General features: G+C 31.0%; 1 protein-coding gene and 1 long non-coding RNA gene across 2 annotated transcripts; both read right to left on the bottom strand.

Annotated features, from left to right (window-relative positions):
- Nucleotides 1-568: 568 nt before the first annotated feature.
- LOC143050903 (uncharacterized) lies at nucleotides 569-9,020 on the bottom strand. The gene is made up of 6 exons (XM_076224008.1): nucleotides 8,955-9,020; nucleotides 5,700-5,771; nucleotides 4,807-4,878; nucleotides 3,613-3,684; nucleotides 2,085-2,156; nucleotides 569-644 (listed from the first exon to the last, which is right to left on the bottom strand). Exons 1-6 carry the CDS (start codon nucleotides 8,972-8,974, stop codon nucleotides 569-571), a joined length of 384 nt encoding a protein of 127 aa, XP_076080123.1. The 5' UTR covers nucleotides 8,975-9,020.
- Nucleotides 9,021-10,239: 1,219 nt separating this feature from the next.
- On the bottom strand, nucleotides 10,240-12,625 carry LOC143052810 (uncharacterized). Its single transcript, XR_012971251.1, has 3 exons — nucleotides 12,433-12,625; nucleotides 11,325-11,396; nucleotides 10,240-10,311 (listed from the first exon to the last, which is right to left on the bottom strand). It is a non-coding gene; the product is annotated as an uncharacterized LOC143052810 (long non-coding RNA).
- Nucleotides 12,626-21,499: the final 8,874 nt, after the last annotated feature.

Here is a 21,499-nt window from a genome sequence, read left to right as displayed (position 1 = left end):
TTTTTCCGTATATCTTGTTCATCCGTTTTATTCCGAACGCTTCCGTTACGTGTCCGTTTTATGCGGTACTCGTCCGTTGGGTGTACGTTCGACATCTGTTCTGTCCGGTACACTTCCGTTGCTCGTACGTTGCATATCCGGTGTGTGTCCGTTATGCATTTGTTACACGTCCGTTTTATTCGGTCAGTACATCAACGGACTCCCAACGGATAACAATTTTGTCAACGGACATCTTTTATTTTCATCTGTTAGGCGTCCGTTCGTGCTATCCGGTAAGGTGTGACCGAGGCTTTAGATATTTCAATAAAACAATTTTTACTAAAAATTAAATAATGAATATATCGACATTTTTTTAATTTCCCTACAAAAGTGTAATTTAAAGGGATATTGCAAATATTCAAAGGTTAGAACTAGTTGACCCATAACAAGACGATCGGTAGCGAATACGTTATGGACTGTTAATGTGATCGATAAAAGCTGCATGACATTAGATAACGTGTGATGAATTTAATATCCTCGAAACTTTGTTTGGATAAGGTCAACATAAATGTATATAAAAAAAATGTACTTACAGGGTTTTCAGCTGTTTACAATCTTCAAATGTTTTTTCCTCGATTTCAGTAATCTGATTGACGTGGAGGAGGCTTACATTAAAAGAAAATGTTCATTGATAACGCCGATAAATTACAAATTTCATTAGATATTTAATAATGTGATGGAATAGGGGCATTAAGGCCTGGTTTTGACCCAAGAAAATTGATAACTATTTTAAATTGGCATACAATGTTTAGAAATAAATGGGGTCAAGACATAGATTTAATTGAAAAACAGCAAGATGTTTATATAATGACGTCACAATCACGTCATATCATGCACTGTTTTCACAAAAGCAATAATAAATACATCATTTATGCAGTTTTCTATTTCTATTTCCATCGTGAAAACATCAAAATAATGTAATAAAAGCTTTGTTATAACTATTGACATACTCACACACAATATAAAGTTATTTCTTGGGTGGGCACATGTTTTCAATTTAACATATACTTAAAATCTGATGAAAAACGAGGAAAATCAGAAAATTTTAAAAGAACATCTACAAATAAAGTCATGATTTGTTGCCATGGTAACTTGTTCAATGACAAATTTGTTTAGTTTTTTTTAACACCTTGTACCTTAGTCAAGTTTTCAGTAATTTAAGAATATGTACATGTATGATAACTTTTAAATTTTTGGACCAAATGAGGACCGTATTGCCCCTACGCCATCAAAAGTTCTGGAATATTGGTTTCACAGATGACAACGGATATGTTCAATTACAATGTATAATGCTACAAAACAAAAATTCAGAGTCTACAATTTTAAAAACTTGCTCAAAATTAGTAATATTAGTATACCATTCCGGAAATCTTTCGACGTGCCAGTCCTATGTGCACCTAGTCATGATTGTTTTTATGAAAAGTAGGGCATTTTACGATATGCTGCATTCGTTATCTATGTAACGTCAGGCATTATACGATTTACCGAAATTGCCCACAGAGCTATACATTTTAAACTGTGAGTATTTGTATTTACAGATGGTCAGATCATTTAAGACGCGCAATAATGGAAATGGGTATTAGTTGAGGAACAATAAACGAACATTTGTTAACATCAAGACCAAATAAAGTAAGTTGTACACAGTTGTTTGTTCTGAAGTCGCAGATGTGCCAATATTTAAACATATTAAACGCTTATTAAAGTTTGAGCATTCTATTGGTAACAAACTGATGAAGATTTTCAAAATGTATTTATGTAAAGCAAATAAACTTATCATAGATACCAGAATTAGATTTTGTGTTTACGCCAGACGCGCGTTGCGTATACAAAAGACTGATCAGTGAAGCTCGATTCAAAAACAAGTTAAAAAGGCCAAATGACAAAGTTGACTCTCATTCCTACTATGAACTCCAATTCTAATACTAAGAGTTACTGAAAGTGTGCCCTCTTGTAAAGGTTAATTTTACGTTTATATATGTAGAACTTGTGTACTGCAAAGTTTACTATTATATTAAATGTAAAGTAAAATACAATGACTAACTTACAGTCCTTCCAACAATGGGACTACTTTGCAAATCTGAACAGCAATGTCTTGTATGTGGTTGTAAGCGAGGTGTCTTTTAAAAAATAAAAAAACAAGTTCCGTAAAGCAATATAAAAATATGTATGTTTCATGTTCTGTACAACCAATCCAAGTCAATATATATGTTAAATTTACTTCTGGAGGTATTCTAAGATACTGCAGAAAATTATTATAAAGTTATTGTGTTCATGTTTTTGTTGACAATTTAACTTATTGTATATTTGTAACATATTTTGTATAAACCTCTGTTTTTATAGTTTGTGTTTGACATTAATAACACTTATAAGACAAGCGAACTATACAATTTGATAGGAATGAATAAATATGTACATGCATATTCAAATTATATGTAAAACATGTATCAGTTTTAAATTTTTATGGCACGTCTTTTACTGGAAATTTAAAAACAATATGATAAATAGATCAAATAAATGTATCGCTAAAACACTAAAACACATAACAACATACTTTTATTGTTGATATGACTTTTTCGCTGATTTGACAAGATCCATGTTATTGTTTAGATTTGTCAATTTGTAAACTAAATACAAGAACATTAAAAAAAGATTATAAAAGGTTGAGATCCTTGAATAGTAAATGCACGTCTGTTTCAACTTATTCGAGATTATCACTACCTATATCATATAATTATAAAGGCACACTTTTCCCCTAATGGCAATTATTTCTATAAAGAATCAATTTCCGATTTCGTTCATTCTTTTATAATTGTAGATCTTGTTTTATCGTTCAAAGATTCTCACTTTTTTTCATAAACATAATATGTTGGTTAAATCGTTTTTGAAGATGAGTGACAAATTTAGTCAAATGATCTATTTGCAGACAATCTGTGCTTTTTAATTCTCCGTAGACGAGGCATCCGATTTAACGACCTCATTTTGAACGAGCTCAGACAGGCAGACTATTTCACAACTTAAGCAATGATTTACTGGTGTTCCAGCAATTTCGTATATGACAAGTAACATGTGATATAAGTTTTAACATATAGCTCTTAAACGATTTTCGGTACTTATACATCTTCGGATTTCAAATGTTTGGCTTTGAGCGTTCCTGATGAAGGTAAATCCAGAAAAGCGCTTCGGACGCAATAAATAATTAAACGTGTTGCTTTATATTTATACTTTCAATGAGACATCAAGCAAACGAAACAAAACAACAAATTCATGTAAATGTAACATTCAGTCTTATATTATCGACGGATGTATAGATAATATGACTATTAAAAGTTGGTTTTTCCCATTTTTTAACCATCAAATATAAGCAAACAACCATTACGCATTATGTATGTTTGTAAAATGTCAATCTGTTAATATTTGTCTCTTTGAAATCACAAATTGAAAAATAAGGATTAATAAAACCAGTGTTTGAAAAAAAGAAGAGTTAATAAAACCAGTATTGAAAGAAAAAAAACCACTTCTATATGCGTAATCAATTTTAAAAAGTAATAACATAATAAATATAACTTAACTTACAGAAGACGCAAGTTTGTCATGTTGATAAAAGTGTAACTCGCTAATGACCGTATCTTGTTGTGATACAAATACCTAAAAAAGATAAAACAAACAGGCATACCTGTAACATGATGCATGCTATAAACATTATGATAACCAAAACCAACAGATGTTGGAATATTCTAGTCAAAAGACAAGTAAAAAAGTATTATACACACCGAAGGAATTGATTTAGCTACAAAAGTACAGATAATATTTTCTTCATATATGTTTAATGACTGTTTATGAGACAACTATCCACAAGAGACCAAAATGACACAGACATTGACAAATATAGGTCACCGTACGGCCTTCGACAACGATAAAAAGCCCATACCGCATAGTCAGCCAGAAAAGGTCGATATGACAATGTAAAGCAATTCAAACGAGAAAACCAATGGCCTTAATTGTATAAAAGAATTGACGACAATCAAATATGTAACACATAAACAAACGACAACCACTGAATTACAGGCATCGTAAATAAAAGGTTGTTAACATTACGAAATATCAAAAGAATAATTAAAGTAAATTGATGGCCTATAACAACGAGTTTAAATTTTGTATTTAACAGATTTATCACGATTCATCATGCATCAACACATTGCTAACTGAATTTTGATATATTCTACAGAATATCGTATATCAACATTGCGTTGTTGTTTTTTCAGGAACAAATAAAAAGTGGCCATCATAATATTGAGAATGGAAAGGGAATGATTTTCAAATGTATTATACTTCAAATAGTTCGTTGGTATAAATCGAAAAAGATAATAAACAGGTTCTGACAAGTATCGAAGGTTTTGAAAATTTACAAAAACGAATGGTTCTGTGTTGATATTCTGTTGCTGTACATATATCTTAAAAGAGAAGGTTTCATACGTAGAATACATGTTCATTATTTAAAAAGCTGAAATGTGTGACATGAAATCAACGTTATATCAACGAATACTTTTAGTACTGTTTTGTTTTTCGAGTTTTAACTCATAGCTTTACTCGTTGATTTCGTTTTTTGTTTCTGTACGATATGCAGATTGTTGGCGTCCATGATATAACTGTTTGAGATTTTGTCGAGCCATGATCTTTATTGTCACATTTGAAATTGATATGGATTTCTTGTGATGAAATCTAAAATATTGCGTCAATTTACATTGGAATAAATAAAACATAACTCACAAATATCCAAGACTTGGAAAATTCATAAAAGTGGATGCTTTGATCGTAGATATATTATTGTCATGAAGATATCTGTAAAGCGAAAAATAAATAAGTAAATGTTATCAGTCATTGGAACAAAAAGAATAATACATAACAATAACATATTTTTATGAATAGTATGGTACTAACAGATCAATCTTGAAATTTTTGAAAACTAATACTTATATACAAAAGTTAACCTACTTTCAAATTGTTTTTTTTTTATAAAAACCAAACTTACACAGACATATACACGGACACAGAGTAATGAAAGTTCTTGATATACAAAAAAGGAAAGAGGACAGAGAAAATGATACGCGTCTCCTACTATATTAAATCACTCACAAGATAATACTCTGGTACAAATCAATGTATAATGTATGTCAACTATTAAAATGATTAAGATAGTTACGACGAATTTTACTAGTTTCGATGGGTCTTCGCTAAATTTAGTCATAAATTGTATCGCAAAACAATACAAAAACAGGTCCGTAATAAGTGGTGCGCAGTTAGTCCACATTGGAATTCCAATAACTTGACGATATACGGAATCTTAAAAGCGAACACAAATGTTATCAAGTAAAAATTTAAGTGCATATATAGTATAAAAGCATGTACAATTGACATAGTTGTTTTGCTTATTGCTACCAAAAAATTATCTAAAAGAGTTTACTCTCATTCTGACTTTTTAAAAGGCCAGTTAACTGGGGATGTGATATTTTTCTTAATAAGAAGACGAGTCAAAGTGGTATATAGGGTAGACAAATCAAAACTTTGAACAGATTCAAAATAACCAATGTATGCATGCAGTGTTTGCTTTTTTAGTCAGTCTGTTGATTGAGATTAAAAAAAATAATATATCAGGTACTCACAAAATACGCAGATTAGGACGATCCATAAAAGTAAACGGTTCTATTACAGATATTTCATTGTATTCTAGATGTCTGTAAATAGAAGATTGCATATTAAATATGTGAAATATGAAATAACAATATAACACTATAAACTGCTGCAATAATATATTTCTAAATAATCGAAGCATTTTCTAAAGATAAAAAGATACAAAGTAACTTGAATAACATAAATATCAAGTTAACGTAAATGGCACCATACATCTAACCTATACAGTCTAGACGACAGCACATCATATGCAAACAAAACACGTGAGCATCATGCTATTGTATACAATAAAGGACGCAAATACTTGATTTTTCAATAAGCATTGAATCAGTCAGACTGAAATGAACATTTTTGAACTTTTCGTATTGTTTGATTTATAGTTTATAAACATTGATAAATTAGAACAAATGTTTAATTTTAGTGATGTCAATAATTAGGAATCGAGATCAAAAAAGTAAACAAATGGAAATTGAATATATCACTTTTTTGTTATTATATTGAATACATACATCTCACCTATGTGACCTACTGAATAAGACATATTTCCGGGCATAGAAACAGTTAAACACACAATTCAATTGTACATAAAAGCGGGACGAAAGATACAAGAGGGACATCTAAACTCATATATCGAAAATAAACTGATAACACCATGTCAAAAAAAGGAAAAGGCAAACAGACAAATAAGAGTACACTCAACACAACATAGAACAATACTGACTAAGTAACACGGTAAAACTGGGGGTTATCTCAACTGCCCAGGGGGAAACGCAGTTTCTGCTCCATATGATAGTACTAACCCGATAATAAATCTTATTCAATAGGTCACATCGAATATTCGCGCCCTTAATTGCATGTCATAGCATAGTGCTCGCGTGTATTTTTTGTCACTTTCAATGATTTCATATTCTTACGATTTTTTTTTTAAATCTTACATTGATTACCTAATACACTGGTTAGTAAAAGAGGGCTTCCAAAAAATTCGTTGTGAGATATATTCGACCAGTGGAGTTAATTTGATTTGGACTCTTAAAAATTCTAAATATCTACTAGATCACAATTTCTGCAATTTCCAAGCAACAACACGACCTTTGATTGTTCTACTATGTGCACAGTTCAATTGACAGATCGACTGCTTTTTCTCATTAACCAAAGCTTGTATATTAGAAATTGAATAGTACACATAACATGCATGTATGAGTTTCCTGTTTTGATGATGATTCTTTGTTGTGCAGAACCACCATGATTCTATTAGAAAATGCACTGACAATGATATAATCAAAATGCTTGACTTTTTAACCGACAATGTATGTGTTGAATGTGAGTATTGATATTTATACAGACAGTCGGTATTGTAAATTATGCAACTATTCTGTTCGACTTGTTTGTATACTCATCCGAAGTAGAATTGATTCAGAACATTTTAAAAGACACACAGAAAAGCACCTTGCAAAATTCTTTAATTGTTCCTGTATCTCATTCATCCAAGTGAAATTGTAATTAAGGATACTACGAATATTAGAAAGAAAACTTCATGCCTTGACCCTTTTCTCAATATTGACACAGAGGGAAGACTCTCCGCAAAAATCTTTGACAAACGGGATGATTTCAAATTCCCCAAAATCAACGTTCTATTTCTAAGCAATTACATATCTCTCTATATGTATTTTTAAGACAACATATCTCTGCTCCGTAAAGTGTTTACATATCTCATTCCATACATTATGTTCGTGCATGTTTTCACTAAAACGACTCCGTCAATATTACGTCGGTCTGTTAATTACCTAACGTGAAATATTCCGTAGTATGACCGTTTTTTCGAGTGTGAGATTGTATTGCCATCCGACTTGTCTCAGCATGTATACATCCAACATTCGTTTAGTTAGGAATGTTACTTAACATGTTTAGTACGTCCAATTAAACATGGTCTTATGTCTGATCGTTTGTTGTTGAAATTCTCTATTGTTTACACATTTCACGTATGTTTTTTTGTCAGTATAGTCGAACTAATTTCCATTTTGACATGGATCAAGTAAGATTTTGATGTGCTGTACTATTTTTTTATGGAAATTGTCTTAAGTTGTTCTACGCTTTACACCTTAAAATGTACTTTTATAATATGTATTAAACGTTTCTCTGTGCTGATAGTGTTTATGAGTTTGTTCTGTATTCCTGTCACTTTTTTCTTTTCCTTATGATAATTGTTTAACATTGTCGTATAAGTTGGAGGTCTGGCTAGCAATACCACATGATTCACCATACCACTTTTCTTAAAATGTCCTGTGTCAAATCAGAAATATATCAGTTGTTATCAACTAATGTATTGTTACATGTGCCGTCTATCAAAAACACATTTTAAATATTTTAAACTTAAGTTCAATATGTGACTGTACATATCACATAGACGCCGGTATATACATTAAAGTAGATTTTTTATGGAAATATGTTACTTAGTTGTGCTTAATGTTTTATCTTAATGTGATGTAATTGTGCAGCACGATTTGTATACGACCGGGCAAACTAGAAAATACAGACACTTTTGAATAACACATTAAACAGCCGTGAGGTGCATTAAATTCCTTTACTAAGATGTATACGAGATCGAATGGTAGTCTCATGGATTACTAATAACCAGTACTTGTATTGACCCAGTTCTATAACAAAAGTACGTATAATGGCATAATAAAACCATCAGACTTTTACAGTGCACAAGTCATGGTGTTGAATAAGTGTTACCAAAAAGAAATATATGTACTGACATGTGTTCGTCCAAAGCTCTTTTATGAATTAACCTTTATTAAGAAAGCTCAAACCTTATTTTTTTTTATTTATTTATAAACTTGAAGAAACAATAGGAGATAGTCCTCAAAAATGATCCTCTCAAGAGAGCGACAAAAGATACCAGAGGGACAGTCAAACTCAAGAATCGAAAATAAACTGACATCGCCATGGCTACAAATGAAAAAGACAAACAGACAAATAATAGTACACATGCCACAACATAGAACACTAAAGAATAAAGAACACAAACCCCACCAAAAACTAGGGATGATCGCAGGTTCTCCGGAAGGGTAAGCAGATTCTGCTCTTCATGTGGCACCCGTCGTATTGCCTATGTTATTATCGAATTATGCTAAAATCGTAATGAAAATAGATATATGAGTGAATTGTAGAGTAATAAAATAAGTTAAACAAAGCGAAACATAAACATAAACATCGTGACTCACAGATAAAACAAGTTTGTCATATTTACAAACGTATTGCTTTCTATGGACCTTATCTTGTTATATTGAAGATCTCTGAAATGTAAAACATGTCTGTCACTATAAAACATGGCAGGGTCACAGGTCAAAATATTTTTTTGACATACAATAGTTTCACTAACAGTTGATATTTGCTTTGCGTCTGCAAAACATGAATGACCTTGACTTAACTTCAAAACCGATATTACAAGATGTTTAGTAGATAATGACTATCAATTTCAACGGAATAAACCGTTTTTGTTAAGGATAACATGACAATTAAACATAATGTGTTGTTGATTGATATCACATGTACAGACAAAATGTTGCGTACTTAAATATATTAGTATGCAAGATCTGAACAGATTGTTTTGACATTTTGTGAACAATATCATAGATTTTCAATTATTTGATTTAAAAATTTGTAAAATTAAATGTTGTTTTATTCCTTTGAAATACTATAACGGAGTTATGTACAGTAAATGGAATTAAATTTGCTGAAATATACCATGTTATAAGTAGATATGCGTTTGCTTACTATAACAGCTTAGTTTTTTTAATTCCATTAAGAAATTACCATGCATCTGTTTTTTGTCGTATGTGTTTCAAGTAATAACTATTATATAACAATCAGGTAAAACAGTGTATCATACTCTGAGCGTTATGATTCACATAAACATTAAAAAAAAAAGTATCGTCATCAAATAAAAACGATTAATTGCACTAAATTAACATTCGTTAACATCTGACGCTTTACAGCAATATATGTTTCCAAATGTTGTTCAACAATTTGAATTAAATTGTATTAGAAAAAATATACGGTCTTTCAGTTTCTTCTGTTCTTGTAGTCCGCTTGATGATAAACTGTGACTATTGATACCTCACTAAACTTGTCTGATGATTGAATGGGTATATTATTCAGTCATTCGATAAATACTTATTATGTCGAATATTGATTATAACTGAAACGTTTTGAGTGTTTCCAGTTTGAAGTCGTTTTAGCCAATCGATTAGTGTACATGTGTTATATATGAAATTAAAACCAAGCAACATGACTTGCCTAAATATATTTCAGTTGAGCTTTGATTGATAATTGTCTCCTTTAACAATAATGCCATATCTCCTTTTTATAAGGTTTTATATGATCGTAGTGTTATGGGAGAAATTGTATTGTGTCGTTGACAATTGTTCCATACTTGAATTGTTTTACTACACTCCTTCGAATATTTCAAATGCGATTTCAAACTGATTATTTAACATGTATACTTACACTCTATACAGATGCTCACAGTCTACAAATGTGTTCACCGGAACTTTAGTAATCAAATTGTTGTTTATGTAGCTTATATAAATGTAAAATAATTCATTTTAAAAAATCGACAATCGAAAAATTTTGTTGACAAGAAAGTAATTTATGATATCTATGTCTATTTATAAAATTTGTTGAATAAAATAATACTTAGGATTGAAGACATTCCAAAATAGTCTTTCCAGAAGTAACAGAGTCATTATAACAGATTTCATATTATCACATTTCTTAAAACATAAGTTATTCAAATGTGAAGAACCTTCATTTTAAAGATGGACATGTCAGTACTGGATAAAAAAAAAGAAGATGATGTAGGATTGCCAATGAGACAACTGTCCACAAGAGACCAAAATGACACATACGTTATCAACTATAGGTCACGGTACGGCCTTCAACAATGAGCAAAGCTACTAGTATATGTATACGTTAAACAGCATGACCACAAAGTAATACAACCGTAATGTTATGTTTTGGAACGTAGGTATACGCTTTGTCAATTTGATGTAATCATTATACCCTCCACCTATGGTGAAACACTTATATACTAGAAATGTTTTCTTCGGACATTCATTGCTTATTTTGTGGGGAACTATTGATTCGAAAATATATAAAACATTTGAAAATATAAAATCTGGTAATCTTAAATATACAGCCCAAACACAATGTTACTTGATTATTTTGAATAAAGTTTCTTATAAAAGACAAGTTATAAGTAAACGATATGTAAATGTAATATCAACAGAACATAGATCAAACAATAAGTAATTTAAATAGTTCATTTCATGATATAGAGCTTTAAACAGATGTGTCAAAATTTGAATCTAACTCAGAATTAAAAAAAAATAACTCAATGTTACAGGTGTTAACATTAATAAATACATCGATTTATAGATGTGTTCAAACTGTAATTTAAAAGTTTTTAATGCATATGTGTGTTGTTGTTTACATGTACATATTTGAAACCTGAATAACTAAATAACATACAAGTAATATACATTACACACGTACTTAATATATGTGGTACCAAACTAATTGTATGTACATACATAGTGTGTAACTGTGGCATCTCTTTACAAAACTGAATATCAATTTCTGTTATGTTGTTAAACCCAAGTTCTCTAGAAAACAATCATCAAGTTGCAATATTATTCAAGCATATTTCTGTTGGTGCATGTTTTGCAATGAAAAGTGACAGCTTAATAAGATTTACCAATATAAGATTACCTATCATTTAAATAAAATCGTCTAATATCGTTGGTTGTGACAATATGTTTCTACTAAATGTTGCAAAACGGAATTCATAGCTGCTATTGTAATGTGAATATTCATATTGTAATGTGAATATTTGTTGCATTTTCAGCCTTATTTTTTTTACTATTTCGTGCACAGCTTAATTCAGGTTATGGAGCTGTCATTCTAGTAACTGCTTGCAGTCCTTCAATTAGTTATGTATCATAGTCAGTTTCATTAGTTTCTTTTGTAATCTTTTAACATCGGACTCGAACCTTTTTTAAGATGAATAATAAAGTTTGTGTCTCAATTATGCATTGGTCAGAGGTATAGGGGGCGGTTGAGATCTAACAAAACGTGTTGAAGCCACTTCATTGTTGAGCTTGTTCCAAGTCAGGAGCCTCTGGCGTTTTTTAGTATTTAATGTTTATAATTTTAGTTTATTGATATCTTTTGGAGTTAAATATGACGTCCATTTCACTGAAATAGTACACATTTTTAGTTATGCACCAGCTGAAGATCACTTCCGGGTACAGTATTTACTCGCTGCATTAAAGACCCATATTTGACCGTCGGCTGATTTTTTTTTTATCTTCTGGCGGGTTGTTGTGTCTTTGACTTATTCACCCTTTCCATTCTCAATTTTATGTTTATAGTAACAACATTTTTTCTATCTTTGACTTTGACTTTGACTTTGTTTTTGTTATTTGTTTTAATCCGTCGATTTGAAATGCGTTCCAAAATCTTTAGAGTCAACGTTAGAACAAAAGTTACCAAATATTTTATTATTATTGTGCAAGATATATGAGCAACAAATCTTATGTACATATTCACACAATTCAAACAATCATATATATATATATATATCAATTATTTAAATTAAAATTTAAAACGTAAATAATTGATATATATATATATACTTACAGAAAATACGTGTTGTTAGTAAGTGGGGGAATGCGTTCCAAATATTTATAGCTACAGTTTATTTTAAAGCCTGACGAATCATCAACACAAGAGCAAGTCGACGGACATGTTCCTTTTACTACTCCAATACTGACCACAGCAAAAAAGAAGAGAACACAAATGTCTATGCTCATTATATCCATTTTACAGCGCTGAAACTAGAAAAATCGCAACATGAACACATTTACATAATATTATGCATGTTTCACATTATTCAAAAACACATTTTTTCTCAAACGTAGACCAGGTTCTAAACATATCATTGTATAGGTTTCAGTTCTTATAACGTTAAAATGTCCGTCTGGCAACTATCATGTATATCGCCTCTCTTTTATATAAATATAGACTATAACTGTTAACTTGATACATCAAGTTAGTGTAAAAGAAGACAAATGGTAATTGTAAGCGTATAGGTCTTTAGTCTATTGTATTTGTTCTGATTATTAAGTCTTTTCCGTGGAAATACATTTTGCTTTAGTTGTGATTAATCCTTTCTCAACACAAAATGAGCTTTCATTTGACATTGATAATGGCATTTTAAACTATAACTTCAAACTCAAAATAATTATTTGATCAAACGTTTAAGAATCATTTTGAAGTGACCAGGACTGAAAGTCTGTAATGGTGTACATCCACTTCATTTAAACTTAGGTTGATAGGTTTCTCATTGACAATCATACCACATAGGTAGTAGTAACGAACTTACAAATAGATGTTCTAAAGAAACCCCAATACAGAATGCATATGATTTAATGTTAAGCTATAGCTTTTGTTTATATAGTTCATGGACATACCTACTACTGTTCATTCACTGGTATTGACCATGATTATATTGATTATAAAAACACCTTGATAAAATATCTCGATCTTACTCTAAAAATTAGTTGATAAAACATTAACTATACCACCCTTCCCCATGAGCAACTGAAATAATCCACAATGCTTTACAATTTAAAATAGTACCCCATCTTATACATTTATCACTTTACGATACCAAATGTTTAACATTTTATCAAGTGAAGGAACACATTATCAACCTTTTACTTTTTTGTATCTTTTCAATCATACCAATATGTTCAACATGTTCAACACTCTTAGTAAACTATTGTTTTTGTCTCATACATTCTGGTATTCTGGTAGCATTTGTTGGCTGTGTTAGCTATTCTTTTTATAATGTATATTGGTACAAACTATTTTCTGAACGATGATAGACACAATTATAAATAAACACCAAATAGAAACAATTAAATAGTACAGACACTTTATAAACCACTTTCTTTTGTTTTAATTTTATTTCTGTAACTGTGTGTTCATGTTGTTGTAGTTGAACCAAATATTTTAAAATCAAAAATTATGAAATACAGTACCAAATATATATAAGTTTGGAGCGTCCGTAGCTATATTTGTATTTCATTATCCGACATTGTTCTAGCTCTTAAAACATAAAACTTTTAACAGCATGTACGTAAGCAAACTCTTTAACATTTGAAAGCAATCTGATGTTGATTGTTATTTAAAACAAAAGTAAATGTGTTTTTATACTAAAACACCTTTTTTTATGTCTTACTCTTGAAATGTATAATATATGAAATAATAGTATTTGGTATAATAAAATTATTAGTACAATTATAGTACTGTTGTGATCAAACTATATAATCGTTAAAGATTATATTACTTAGAATCATTTAGCGATACCATATTACTTTATAAGTTGTCCGATTCGTGTTGTTTTTATTGTAATTTCATCTTGATCTTATAAAGAATAATGGTTTGATGTGACACTATGTTTAACATTTGAATTATGGATAATGTAGTTTTAGAATAAATGATATAGTATCGTCTGAGAAAACCGAAACCCAGTAATCATTTTGGTGAGCGATATTATACAGGTATGACAATAAAGTGTTGATCATTGAACTAATACAACTTAAACAATATATATTAATAACCATGTAGTAATAAAGTGAGTCATATACATTAGATGTCGTTTACATTTTCAACCGTTTAATAAACATCTTAAAAAATATATAACTACAAACGAGACACATGTGTTTTGTCAGAATGACACACGTTTTTTTTTCTCCATTTTATAGAAATTGATGTTTACATCCATTAAAGGAACTACCTTACTATAGTTCTTTTGTTTTAAAAATAACTTTACGATTGTTGTGCACACTGAAGAACCAACGAAGCAGTTTATTGAAACAGGTGTGCTTTTTAGTTATTTTGTTCAGACAGAACAATTGTTATAACTTTTTTAGTCTATTCTTATAATTTGATTATAATTTTAAATTCCGGTTAAGAGGAGTAAATCAGAATAAAATCAGACTGTGTCAGGACTTATAGTAAATAATTTTGTTTGAACAAGTGTATATATGATTAATCAGTTATGTCACTCAAATTTGGGTATACACATATGTTTTTTTAACAAGTGAAAGGAAATTACAAACTCGCATCGAAAAACATAACTTACCCTCCCACGTCCTATTGTATTCCTGTCCATCTGATGAGTTAATAAAATTAATTCGTTTTTATGTTGTACAGATTAACCACTGTTCCACGTTAAGGGGATGGATTGAATCCCGCCAGTAAGTTTGATCCGGTCAAACTATGTATGTGCCTGTCACAAGCCAGGAGCCTGTAATTAAGTAGTTGTGGTTTGTTTATGTGTTACATATTTGTTTTTCCTTCATTTTTTGTACATGAATAAGGCAGTTAGTTTTTTCGTTTGAATTGTTTTACATTGTCCTTTTGTGGCCTATCGTAGCTGATAATGCGGTATTGGCTTTGTTCATTATTGAAGACCGTACGGTGGTGACCTATAACTGTTTATTTCTGTGACATTCTTGTCTCTTGTGAAGAGTTGTTTCTTGGCAATCATACCATATCTACGTTTTCAGTACGAGATGTTCCTTGATAGGAAGCATATAGAAAATTTAAATCTAATGTAAAATAAAAAGAAAAAGCGGAATCAACAACAAAACAAAATTCATATTTAAAGGTTATCCAATACAAATTGATATTTACATTAAAAACAAATGTAAACAATTCGTGTCATAGGTACATACAATATGCTAAGAAACGCCAAATTCCATTAATATTTGTAATCCCTACTATTACTGTATGCATTCCTAAAAACGTCAAACCTTTTCTTAAAACAAAGTTTATCGGGTCGTGAAGTTTATTTACAAGGTACGTTGTTTGTTAGAAAATATGTCAAGTAAAATGGTCTGATACATTTTAATTTCAACAAAATCGTCAGTTCTTAGAGTTTCATATGAACGTCAATATTGTGTAGATAATTATTAAATTTAACAAATGGCTATGTGATGACATTTACCGAAAATGGCCTTCGAATGTTCGACGTCTTTACACAAATTAGGAAATGATTCAATAATTTAAGATGTATTATGCAGGAGATTTGAACATGTAGAAAGAGTGCCGATTTATCTGTGCGATACACACATTATCCTTCATTCTGTGAGTATACTTAGACATTGAGTGTATCAGCGGCAGTGGATTTTTTCAGCACATGTCTGTCTCGGAGAGTTGCGACGATGTACATACAAAACATTGACTCTTAGTTAAGAGGATACATTTATGTATTTACTATTGATCACATCTTGAGAATGTTCTAAATCAAGAGTGAAGTGTTTAAATGGCACGAAAACAAAGTTATATTGCAAATTGTAATGAAATGAAAACATTGTGTTTTCCGTAATGATATGCCCATGTTACATAATGCTAAATACACTTGTTTTAATTGCTAAATATACTTGTTTTATTCTGTCTTTCAAGACCACTGCTATCGCGCCTTGCTTTTTTATCAGGGTATCTGCATTTATGCGAAAAATCTTGTATTTCTCACAGCTAATAATACGAGTTTTAACTGTCATTCATCTCTCAACAATTCTTGTTAAATTTAAAAAAAAAAAAGGATTTTACATGATTCACACAAAGCAGAACATCGATGGAGATTCTTACCTTTTTCATGTTATTATGTCTGTTGTCGTTGACTAAAATTGATATTTTTTTACTTAAAGTTCTTTTTTTCCCTATCAATACGTTCGCAGTATGAAAAATCTAGAGGTGATACGATTTGTATTTCAAAAGAAATAATTAAATAGCTTGGTGAATTGTGTCACACATCATGCACACGACCTCATATGATTTTTTTAAACTATCCTTTCATCGTTGAGGCGTCATATAACAATGACGAACAACAATTCTATGTAAGGTATACCATTACAAGTCTTTACAATGAAATGACAGTTTTAGAATCGTTGATCACATTTAAAATTTTAGGTAAAAAGGAAGTAATTATATACACAGGCTTTACAATGAAATGACAGTTTTAGAATCGTTGATCACATTTAAAATTTTAGGTTACAAGGAAGTAATTATTTACATAGGCCACAATAGTAGCCTTATTTGGTTCGGCCTTTTCACTATCAAAGAACCATTGAAAAAAATTTAGAATTCTGAATTATCAAAACCTTTGGGTGTAATTTCAATGGTCAAACACATATGGTGCTGCAGTTTTTTTTGATAGAAAAATGGCATCTTTTAGGGGTACTCAACGGTTCTGGAATTTTCGAAATAGTATGAATGAAGAACACCCCTTGCTTTATTTGGCACAGACAATGTTGCTTGTCTTAGAGAGTTTTCTCTAAATTTCTCGCTATTTCTACACCAATGGCCAACCCCCATTTCTCACTATTTCAATTTTGATTTTTAATTACCAAGGCAGCAAAAAATAAATTTACTTCTACCTATAATCTTGGATGTATAATCTAGGTGGCGCCAGTCGTCTTTATTTACTTCATTTTAACCTATATACACATTTCACAATATCAAATATTTACTTTCATTTCACTTCTTGATTTATACATGTATGTTTATTTCTATGTTAACAATGTATATGTGGTTGCTGCATCGGCAGGTGGATCCATCTTACGATTGTTAACAAGCTATTAAACTTATTTTACATCGATATGGGTAGTTATGAGTTTTCGATATTGTTTTCTCTTGGTTAAGGAGTAGGTCCTGTAAAGGCCCATTTTTGCCTCAAATACAACTTACATTTAAATTTACGAATGAACACAATGCGGCTACTTCCATTGGAGACAAAAACCGTGAAGCTTTCAGTAATTTAGCATTTAATGATGGTACATGTTGTACCCGATACATGTGCATTATATATTGTCAAAAAACAGTCCATATTTATTTCGCTGAAGTATTCTACTTTCACATAAATAGCTTAAATTTTACGTTATAACAATTTTGTAAAACTGATATATGTTGTCTTACTGAACCTATTCTGTTGATTTTTTATCTATGTATTATACATGTATGTAACAAAAGAAGCATAAATTGAAAAAAAGGCAATCTCCGCTACATTTTATGATTTTCGTATTCAAGTTTTTTTATTGGATGTCCATTTGATAAAAATCTTAGAGATTTAATGAACTTTTAAACTATTTGGATTAAATGCCGATTACTTCATACGGCAAAGTATATATACCAGATTTTTGTAACACAAAAACATGCATGGAAAATAGTCAAGTGTTTATTAGTCATTCAACTTCATCTGATCGTCGGTTCAGTATCACACAAACGGCTAGATAAAGAAAGTTCCTTGTTAGATTTGTGTTACTCTTATAATTTACGATATGGTTAATTTAATTTTGTTTCTGGTAGTACAGCAAAAGACATTGACAAACTTTTAGTCACACTGGACAAAAGTGAATTTGGTTTCCAACACGTTATTGCACTTTTTACAAACATACTGTTGGTGTAATTAATCAAAATTGTTGGTAACAGCATATTAGACATGAAAAAAGTACACTCTATTTCTTTCATTAAATGTTTTGAAATTTCTTTTCTCTACACTGTCGTTCAAGAAACGAGGAGTTTTAAATGTAAAGATTACTTTGCACTTTTGAAATCAACACTGACTGATTCAATATTCATAGGGAGAACAATTTAATGGCTAATTTAAGTAGCAGTAACAGGATGGACACGAACCTCCCGTACGCTGATTGAATTTAGTTTGTAGATAATATGTTACATACAATGATAAAGAAGGTACGATTTTCGTTAGAGTAATAATAGGCGAGTGACTTATTTCAAGAAGACGCTTAGTTAACGACTTTAATGCACCCACCTAACACACGGCTGTATTATATATCATTCGAAAGCTGTTAATCTGTACTTTCTGTTTTGCCCGGTCGTAAAAAAATCGTACGGTGCAATTTTTGTTAAATCAAGGTCAAAGGTCGTGAAAAAAAATTCCAATTTTTGCGATTACTAAATAAAACGCCATTTTCTAATTCTTGTCCCATAAAATTTTCCAAAAGATGATATGAACTTTATGGAACATGATACATAATTTCCAAATCAAACAAAAAATAAGAGATTCGATGCGCAAAATTTCCCAAAAATTAAAATTTATCACAAATCCTAAAAAAATGAAAAATTATTCAAAAAGCAAAATATATCTTGGGGAATCGATATTTGTATGCTAAAAAAATAGATAAATGTAGATGTTTTAGGTCAAGGAATATTTGTTTTGTAATTTTAAGATGCAATTATTAATTATTGTTCATGGAACAGCCTTCTATTGAAGTGTTTGCAGTTGCCCAACAATCTGCCATCTGCAAATAGCGATCATTTTGTTAATCAATGTTAAAATAGCACATTGCTAATTGTCAATATCAGGGAGAAGAATGATTTTCCATAATAAAAGAAGGGGTATTTAAAGTAAGAAAAGAATATATGCGAGGTAATTGAGGTTAAAATATGTTTTTTACGAAGTCAAACTTTTTTACTTTTTGTAATCATATTTAAATGCAAACATTACATTGCTACTAAATCGTAGGCAACATTGAAATAAGTAACTTTGTTTAGAAACACTTGGTTGTCTAAAGCGGGATGTAAAACAACTAAATAAAATGCGGCGGCTTCTTATTTAGTTTAAAATCGTGTTATAGTAAGTCATATTAAATGTGTTTAGAAGTTTAATCGCTTTAATTATTTGAATAAAAGATGCTTTGAGTATTTTCTACATAGGCTTTTAAAATACAAATGCATGTCATTGTGTATGTAAAACACTATAAGCAGTTGTGAAATAACAAAATAAACAAGATGTGTTCAAAGTACACGGATGCCCCACTTGCACTATCCTTTTCCATGTTCCATGGACTGTAAAACTTGGGTAATAATCTAATTTGGCATTAAAATTAGAAAGATTATACTATAGGGAACATATGTACTAAGTTTCAAGTTGATTGGACTTCAATTTCATCAAAAACTACCTTGACCAAAAACTTTAACCTGAAACTCCCACTTTCATTTTCTATGTTCAGTGGACCGTGAAATTGGGGTCAAAAGTCTAAATTGCCTTAAAATTAGAAAGATCATATCATAAGTAACAAGTGTACTAAGTTTCAAGTTGATTGGATTTCAGCTTCATCAAAAACTACCTTGACCAAAAACTTTAACCTGAACGGACGAACGGAGGCACAGACGGACGAAGGCACAGACCAGAAAACATAATGCCCCTCTACTATCGTAGGTGGGGCATAAAAAGTTAAATACCCTTCTTGACCTCATAAGATCATTCGCTGTTTTAGGAGTGATCGTTTTCATGGTATGCTGTGTGTTTTGGACTGTTCTTCGTCTCTTGGACTTTAATTTTATTTTGTTCATGGTTTTAATTAACTTTATTTGATTCATGATTTGAGATGTTGATTGTCCCTTTGGTATTATTTTACTTTAAAGACATTTTAAAACTTGCAGTAATGAAAATCGGTCAAAAAATCACCTCAAAGTAAAGTGAAGGTGTATTTAACGTGCAAGAGATGTGGCTCTCTCTTAACACGGGTCAGCCATTTATCGTCCCCTTCCGACGGACTTTCATCGTTTCCTCAAGACCATTCTGAAAAATGGTGTCAAGGAAGAGTCGAAAATTTAGCCCCTGAAATTTTCATCACGGAACGTGAATCGAACCAGGAACCTTTGTGTTAGTAGTCCGATGCACTAACCACTACACCACGACTCTCTTTTACCCGTCTTGTGGCTCATGTATTTCCTAACTGGGTGCCAAGCCTTATTCGGTTGGTGACATTCACGGCAGAAATTACGGCAATTTGGTTACGTCGATGGAACTTATCAGTCGTCATCTGGCGAAACAGATATCTCATAATTGTCAACCAACTCGTAGTGGCGTTCATGAAATGTTCATAGGGATGATTTCAACTTTGCATTTGAACTGTGACAGTGGTTTAAAACATGTTTAAACCACCATTTTTCTTCAAATGTCCTGTACCAAGTCAGGCATATAGCAGTTGGTATCGAATAATCTGTTTCTTTGTATGTTGACGTTTGTTTTTGTAGCAGTTCAGTGTTTCTGTTATATCGTTGTGTTCCTCTTATAGTTGATGCGTTTTCCTAGTTTTTGCTGTGTGACTCGGATTTATTTCAGTTACTAGTAAATCGATTGATGACTATTGAAAAGCGGTATACTATGGTTGCCTTTATTTCAGAGGAGTTGAGGCTCAATGAAATCGGTCTCCTCCTTTAGTAGTATAGATATGCAGGCGTTGCTATAATGTTGTTACATAGAAATGAAAAGTTTATAATTTGGTAGTAAGGGGTGTTTTTATGGGTTGTTTTATGCTCATCTCTTTTGTCGTAAAACTTGTTCTCAACCAACCCTCATCATCGATTTCAAGATACGTGATAGAGTAAACTATATCTGTTGAGTCTTTTATTTTCAATTTCAATGGAAACTACGAGTCCAACATTGTCACAAATTTTGCCCTATTCAGTGAGATGACATCATCTATATAATGGAAAGTGAAGTTTCAAGATAATGATAGCTTCTTTTTAGTCGTCATCAGAAACTCTTGCATGAAGTCATCCTCGTATGAAAAATGAACTAGTCATTCAAGCTATTCAGGAAGTCTAGTTGTAACTAGAATCGTTGCGTATTAATGGATATTTTTTCTTCAAAATTATTCTTATT

This window comes from Mytilus galloprovincialis, chromosome 11 (genome assembly GCF_965363235.1).
Source record: "Mytilus galloprovincialis chromosome 11, xbMytGall1.hap1.1, whole genome shotgun sequence".
In the NCBI taxonomy this organism is placed as follows: domain Eukaryota; kingdom Metazoa; phylum Mollusca; class Bivalvia; order Mytilida; family Mytilidae; genus Mytilus; species Mytilus galloprovincialis.
The sequence above is the reverse complement of the archived record's forward strand: the minus strand, read 5'-3'. Positions and strand labels throughout refer to the sequence as shown.